This window comes from Haplochromis burtoni, unplaced genomic scaffold (genome assembly GCF_018398535.1).
Source record: "Haplochromis burtoni strain Fernald_Lab_line unplaced genomic scaffold, NCSU_Asbu1 Contig_359, whole genome shotgun sequence".
Lineage (NCBI taxonomy): Eukaryota > Metazoa > Chordata > Actinopteri > Cichliformes > Cichlidae > Haplochromis > Haplochromis burtoni.
Window position 1 is genome coordinate 533713 of NW_024582720.1, and position 7557 is coordinate 541269.

General features: G+C 44.8%; 1 protein-coding gene across 2 annotated transcripts; it reads right to left on the reverse strand.

The window, feature by feature from the left end:
- Nucleotides 1–304: 304 nt before the first annotated feature.
- sncga (synuclein, gamma a) lies at nucleotides 305–6980 on the reverse strand. 2 transcript variants are annotated; one of them, XM_005942995.3, is made up of 6 exons: nucleotides 6768–6980; nucleotides 3568–3609; nucleotides 3278–3405; nucleotides 2823–2849; nucleotides 1656–1712; nucleotides 305–674 (listed from the first exon to the last, which is right to left on the reverse strand). In XM_005942995.3, exons 1-5 carry the CDS (start codon nucleotides 6886–6888, stop codon nucleotides 1656–1658), a joined length of 375 nt encoding a protein of 124 aa, XP_005943057.1. In that variant the 5' UTR covers nucleotides 6889–6980; the 3' UTR covers nucleotides 305–674. The 2 variants fall into 2 exon arrangements, with proteins under 2 accessions (XP_005943057.1, XP_005943058.1); XM_005942996.2 differs by lacking the exon at nucleotides 2823–2849 and having other exon boundaries at nucleotides 6768–6976.
- Between the last annotated feature and the right edge of the window lie 577 nt (nucleotides 6981–7557).

The window sequence follows — 7557 nt, forward strand, 5'->3', positions numbered from 1 at the left end:
CAGCTCGTCTGCGCGGGCGGAAAACACGAGCTGAGTGTCTGTGGGCGACACAGACGTTTGCTTTAGTGACGACACACAAACACTAGTCTTTCAAGTCTTTTTGTTTGTTTGTGTTTTTGGTTTTAAATTTAGCAAATCAAAATTCATTTTTGAAACAAACGTTCCCCCTCAGACCGTCCCGGGAATACTGCGGACACGTGAAAATGCTCCACAGCAGGTGAATAAAATATGAAGCAAAATAAAATCCTTTGAATAAAAACAACAAGAACGAATCAACGTTTTGTGACACTGAAGACGACGAAGCTCAGAATGTTAAAACATTTTTATTTTGTTGTTAAAACTCAGCAACACATACAGGAAGTGTGTGTGTGGATTAATCGTTTCAGTGTGTGTGTCAGCAAAGCCACGTGCATTTATAAGGCTTCAGGTATCCCTCTGTCAGGGGGCGGAGCCCAAAAGAAACCTGTGGTCCACAACAGCCAATCAGATGAAAGTGTGGAGTTAAACCGACAGTGTATATGATGAGCGAAGGCGGCGTAACCATGGTGCGCGGGGGGAGTGATGAGGAGGGTTTCTCTTGGTTAATGAGGGGTCAGAGGTCAAAGGTTGAGCAACAGATAAAATATGAAGATCCTTCTTCTTCTCTCGTTCGGTGACGGCAGGAAGTTCAGAGTCTGAGGGAAACCAAATGAAGAGGAGAAACATTTTGTGTAAAGCAGGTGAGTTAGGTCAGCTGACGTGAAGCTTACCTGTGACAGGTACGGTGCAGCACATATATCCAAAGGACATTTTAATCAAGGACTTTTGACCTGTAATGGATCATTTTTGTGTTGCATTGATGCTGAGCTGTGGGCATCTTTCCTGGTGACTCGCATCACCGAGCTGCTCTTCTTTTCTGTATGTTCTCATAATTATGTTGTGCCTCCTGGTGGCAGCTTCATGCTGGTTTATTTGCTTGTTCTCTGCACAGAAACTTTATGATTAGCACCACGTTGGTCTTATTGGGGCCATGTTTGTTATTTACAGCTAACAGGAGCAATGTGAAACCTGTAGGGCTGTGGGCTTTCACACCAACAGCTGTGGCTACAGTGTAGCTGCCATCACCAGTGTGTGGATGGGTGGATGACTGGATGTGTAAAGCGCTGTGGGGTCCTTAGGGTCCTAAAGCGCTATACAAATACAGGCCATTTATCATTTAGTGTACTGCACAGAAATGCCACCAGAGGGCAGTAAGTGCTGGTCTGCTGAGCTGAGACACTTACAGATGTGTGCGCCATCAGCACCAGCAGGTGATCCTTCATCTGCTCACTCATGTACCATCAGGATGTCCGATAAGAATCTTTGAACCAAGGTAGGGGTGTTGTTATCTACTGACTCTGTCGTTTAAAAGGATGTTTGCATTTAGACGAGTTAACTGATCTAAAAGTGAACCGCTCCAGCAGTTTGATCTGCATCTTCGGCTAGTCAGACACAGCTGACATAAGACTGATTAACTACGAGGGGGAGGGCTTTGTCAGGAAGTGCAATCAACTCTGCAGAAAAGAGCGAGCGCACTCTGATCGTATGAGGGTCATTATCATCCTGCTTCCCCAAAACTCTGCAGATTCATCTGCAGCTGAAACTCAGCATCACCGCTCTTTCATGGTTTTTCTCACCTACTGTTCAGCTGGTTCAGTCTGTTCTCCTCCTGCGTTTGGTTTTTGCAGCTCAGTCTACAAATCAGAGAGAAAAGAGGTCAGTGCAGCAAATTTGTCCATATACAAAGCTGCATTTCTCCCCAAAACAGAAGCCATTAACACAACACTAATGACATGAATAATCTCCTTGTGGTTTGACTCTGAGACACCACTTTAAAGGTTTGCTGATGTAAAATAGATGTAAATAGAAGTTAAGCTGCTTATTTTTGGGAGAAATGAAACTTCATTTGGAGCAATCAGAACCACAGCAAGGCGTCAGAAATCCAGAAAAGTAAGACGAAGCCAAAGTTGAGCAAAGGCGAAAGAAAAACTCGTGTTAGTCGCTGTAAACAACCTGCTGAGATCATCTGTGATCATTTCCAGCTCCTACTTTGGTTTCTGTAGGCTCCTCAAGAGAACATGGCTACATATGATGCGATACATCAGGAAATATATTTCAAGGTTACATGTAGTCATTGTCTTCATGGGTGCAGAGTTGTCAGTTGTGGTTAACAGAATAAAGAGCAGTATCATGCAGCCGTTTCCTGTTAGTGTTGTTATTCATCGTCAGCCTCTTTTCTGCTTAAACACCCTTCATGCAGGTTTTGTTTCTTGTGTCGTAGGAGCAGAGATTGCTGTTCGATTCCCTCTGATACTTCCATACTGCCACCGCTGTCACAGCACCCACACCGCTTAAATCAAGCCCAGCTCTCAGAGAGCGCCTGTCAGCATTAAACGAAAGGTCGGAGAGGGATCATTAAGGCTGTCAAACAAATTCTCTAGATTCTACTTTTTTCTTGTAAACATGCTCCTTTTCCACATTCATTTTCCTTTGTTTTATTTTCACATATCTGCTGGTTGTTTTACTGTAAATTCCCTGGTTTCTTTTCTTTTAAGTTTACAGTGTTTTTGCTTGTTATTTTGTTATTCTCCTTGTCCAGGACCTTATTTGTCTGTTTTAACTTCATACGCAGCGACAGTAGGAGGACTTTATCTAAAGGAAATGATATTTTACTGATGTCCAAAAAATCCCTGACATCTGGTCTTTTCTGATCTGAAATGTCTGATTCGTGAAGCTGTCGATGTCAGATAATCAGGCAAGAAGCTTCATGCCATGCCACCCCTCCCCCTCAACCAATCAGGCACCTCCTCAGGCACTGGCTCCGCCTCCTCCTGTTCACATCCAATAACCAGAAAGTTGGAAATGACAAAGGACAAAAAAAGTTATACACAAAAAACAGACTATGTGAATAATTACTGCATGAATGCTGAACACATGACTTTGACTCAGTAGTCATGAATATAATGAAACACGCTTTATGTCAGTCTCCAAAATTCTGTCACGACTTTCAAAATTCGGTTTAGAAATATATTTTTGTAATTTTGTTAATGTGCAAAGTAGAAGTCCAGCTAATAAATTACTTAAAAACAGAAATTTGAAATAATTGTATAATACAAGTATAACCTTTATCTGTAACATGTGAGAAAAACAAAGCCCAGGTTATACAAATAAAATAACAACAACGCAAAAACAAAAATGGAAACGAGACGCCTCAGTTCTCGTTTATATTTAAAATTTATAATCAGCTGACGTCACTCACCGTGCTAACGAATCCGGTTGCCGCTGCCGCATTCTCCACCCCCTGCACCGTTGCCTGGGCAACCTCATTGGCCCCAGAAACAGCGGTGTCGGCCACGACGTTAGCCTGCTCGTTCGTCTTCTGAGCAACTGGGAGACAGGAAACAGGAAATCAATGCTATTTTTATTGTTTACGTTTTAAAGTAAATGAGAAAAAGATGAATTTACAAACTCGTGAATGATTTCGATTCTTGCTTCCACCATTTCATAACTTCAGTACAGTAAGTGCAGTTTGCACTGCAGGTGCTTTACCTGTGTTCACACCTGTCACAACTCCCTCCATCGTCTTACTTCCTGGAAAAAAAGAGAGAAAACCTTCGTGAGAAATGCATGAATCAGAAGCAGAGAGTTTGTGTGGTCATTATTCCTCTCTGGCTCTTCCGCACCGTGCCGCCCCTCCCTGAGCCTGGTTCTTCTGGAGGTTCCTTCCTCTTAACAGGGAGTCTTCCTCTCCGCTGTCACCGAGTGCTCGCTCGTATGTTTGTTGGGGTTGTCTCTTTACTGTACAATATAAACCAGCAGAATGCAACACTGTTTGTTTTTGTGCCATATAAATAAAATCAAGTTGATTCGATTCACCAACAGTGGCTGGAGACTTTCTCACTGGCTTCTCAGTGCTTACTTTGCTGATGGCTTCATACAGTGTTCGTTCAGCACAATCACAGCCGTGTTCATGGACCCGATTTTATGAGTCTGGATTTCAAACCCTTCCTGCTGTTTCCAACGATTAAAAAGGCTTCAAAGAATCAGGCCACAGCTGTTAGACAGAAAGTCTCATCTCTTCACCTTTGTTATAATCTATTAATCTGTTTCATGAAAAAGCACCATTATCAGACTCAGCTGTTTTGCATGGATAAAGGATGATGATTGTTTATTGGTATGAATAAAAGGCCATTCGCTGACAGCAGCCAATCTGCAGCCTCGTTAATTATGCATCATCTTTGCATCTTTGAGCTTCTTCCTTCCTGTAACTGCGCTCGTGCAGCAGCCTCAGCTTCAAACATCAGCGCTGCAGGGAAACAGTTTCCACGGTGTTTGTGTGAGATCAGACAAAGAGTCCATTCACTGCGAACCGTCACATGTCCGAGCAGCTCGACGCCCACTGAACCGAGTCTGAATCGTTTCCAAACAACACGAAGAAGAATGCCGAGTGTTGAAGTCGTCCGTCCACCTCGCTGTCTGATCAGAGGCAGCGCGCCGTCCCCAGAATGTTAATAAAGAACAAAACAAGGGGAACGAGAGCAGAGAGTGGGCTGCCTGGGCGCAAAGTGGGTGACATGAGTGAATAATTCAGAGAGCTCAGTTTATCTGTGAGGTAGAAACCAGGTCAGCCTCCGTCTGGACGTTTAAAAACAGACGTTTGCTTGTTGCTCCTGGTTTTATTCGCCCCACATGAGCTGTGGTTTGTGGCTGAACAGAAGAACAGTTGAATGAACAGGGCAGAGCTGCTTTAATGTCATTAAATATCAAACAGCACACACTGTCATCATTTAAACCCCACAGATGACGAATTATCCTTCAGCTGTCAGAAGCTTTTACTTTGAAAGCCTGAGCTTGCTGAACAGGTGAGCACGGTGTGATTAGGTGTCGGGCTCATCTCTGACCCTTCCTGCTCGTGGACAGGATCCAATCTGGGGATCTCTGAATGCAGATGATGGTCTTCTGTTCTTCACACGACCTTCAGCATGAACCGGCGCCGTCTGCAGCCGGGCGTGAGCCGGTAACATCCACCATAAAGGGTCATAATGGGCGGGGCTTTGGTTGTGTTTTGGCCACATGCTGAACAAGCACGTTTTCAGAAACTATGAAGTGGCATGCATGGACCTACATCCCCGCAGTGACCGAGAGTCTCTGGATGAAGAAGAGTGAGAACTCGTCTGAGGGACTAAATGTGTCTTCGTGCCTGGGAGGGCCTCGCCACTCCTGCTTCACCTGCTTCACCTGCTTCACCTGCTTTGGATAAGTGGACGGATGAAATCGTGCTGCAGCAGCAGATCAGGATCCGGTCGCAGCGTCGTTCTGACAGGTTACGCTAACCGGAGCTGCGATCCATCAGGAAGAGCTGCACTTTAAATCACTGAACATTCAGCTTCCTGTCGCCCGCTCTCTTCATCCCTCATTGATTTTAGTGTCCTCCACTCAGCCCTCCTTGATTTTCTACACAAGAAATCTCAGTTCTTTCTTTCCATTAGTCTGTTGTTCTGGTTTTTAACAAATGCCACTCAGTGTTGGGGAGTAACAGAGTACATGTGCCGCCGTTAAGTATTTAAAATACTAAATATGAGTAACTGTATTCTGTTACAGTTACCGTTTAAAAGGTGGTATTTAGAATACAGTTACTTTGTTGAAATAAATGGATTACACGGCGGTACTTTCCTGTTTCATATGTTTGCTATGATCTCTCTCTTTTTGGTTTCCACGTCGGTGGAAACCCAAACAAAACACGCATTAAGAGGCTCAGATGTCTGTGTCTCAATCTCACGTCTCATAATGATTTAATATGAAGGCAACAGGCAGAGAGTTACAGGCATCGCCCTAAAGCATGGAGCCTGATGGGCGGTGTAGCACAGCTGCAAGTAAGCTATTAAGACTCGACTGTACACTGTGTTCGTGTTTTCCTCTTCCTCCACCTCCCCTCATCTTCCTATTCTCCCTTGGTCTGTTCCCCATCATGAGGGATACGAGGAGGACGAGCGAAATTCGACAGCAAACAGGGATGAAGAAGGGACAAGAAAGAGACAAACAGCCAGAAGAGGAGAGATGGAGGATATACTTTTGGTGGTGAATGAATGAAACGAGTGGGTGTGTCTGTCTCCGTCCACTGCTGTTTGTCCTTTGGTGTTGGATTTCACTCGTCCTCCGCCCATGCTTCATCCACTGTCCACCAGGAAATGGGAAATTTCAAGTGCAAAGTAGTTTTAGAAGAGAGTGAAATTCAAAGTTGGAGCAGAAACTGAATCCTGAAATATTAAAAGAAACACACGGACGACAGGAAGTGGAGAGAAAAGTGCAATTCATCCTGACGCTGTGTTAAATCTGCAGATGGAAGATGGAGGGGTGGTGTTGACATTCACTCCGTCCATCCATCGTTGGGTTTCCAGCAGAAAGATGAAAGTTTCTCTTCTTTATCCCCCTCATCCTCTCATCCCTCCATCTCTCTTCCCACATCTTTCATGCACAGCGTCGGGATGAATTGTGTTTCCCTGATCTGTCACTAAAGTTTAACTTCCTGTTTTATCCCTCCCCCTGCCGCCTCCTTTCCTCACAGTGCTGTCATTGTTTGTAATTTTTCATCATATTTTCTTTCTTTCAGATTTTATTTGTCCTCCACCCGTCCCTCCTTTTATCTTTTCTTCTTAAACGATAAATTATTTAAATGCAGCTTCCGTCCTCATCTTTCTCTTCCTCTTTTCACCACAAATCTAATTTCACTTGCATCCATCTCCTCTCACCAACGTAGATGACCCCCTCCTTGGTCTTGGCAGCTGCCTCCTCCACTCCGGCCTTCGTCTTCTCGGCGGCGGCGACGACTCCATCCTTCGCCATGGAGAATCCCTTCTTGAAAACGTCCATGATGCTTTGCTTGTCTTCTTCTGCTGCTCCGTCTGCCTCGGGTGCCTCGCCTCTTCTCGTCTGCTGGGATCTGTTCCTCCTGCTAATGCATAAGTGAGAGAGAGGGTGGAGAGAGGGCACGTGAGGAGAGAGGGCTGCTTACAAGAAAGGGAGGGAGGGTAATACGTGCAAACAGCTCTGGATTCATGTGGTGCAGTGGAGCCTACAGAGGAGAAAAGTGAGTCGGCGATAAGAAGGAAAAGGAGAAAACAGAGAAAATGCTAAAACCATAAATGTCCCCAGACCTGGAGCTCAGACTGAAACACACAACAGAGACATTACTGCTCAGAAACACCTGCAGGGGCTAAAAACTGGCTTAGATGTTTTCAAATGGGGGTTTGTGGGGACTGGCTGGCTTTCAGAGCCTCGCGTGGACAGCGGAGGAACATCGGCTTTGGTACTTCCTCCTTTTTCAGGTCTGGAGGATTCTTGGTTTAATCAGGAAACTGAGTAATGACGATGTCCCACAAACACGTGAAATATAATATTCTTTATCTCAGGACTGTCACTTTACTCAGGCTCAGGATTTTACAGGTAACTAAAGCTAAAGGACTCCTGTTTATTGGACTGTTGGAGTGAAACAGTGTGCGGAGCCTCCCCGTCATCTGTAGCTGTGCCTTCGACTCCATT

What these genes read in the sequence shown, in the direction of transcription:
- sncga (XM_005942995.3), bottom strand. Translation starts at nt 6,888, where the DNA reads ATGGACGTTTTCAAGAAGGGATTCTCCATGGCGAAGGATGGAGTCGTC. An exon ending in TGTGACAGGTGTGAACACAG is followed by an intron (nt 3,406 to 3,567) that starts GTAAAGCACCTG and finishes CCTGTCTCCCAG; the next exon opens with TTGCTCAGAAGACGAACGAG. An exon ending in CGGAGCCAGTGCCTGAGGAG is followed by an intron (nt 1,713 to 2,822) that starts GTGCCTGATTGG and finishes TCTGATTTGTAG; the next exon opens with ACTGAGCTGCAAAAACCAAA.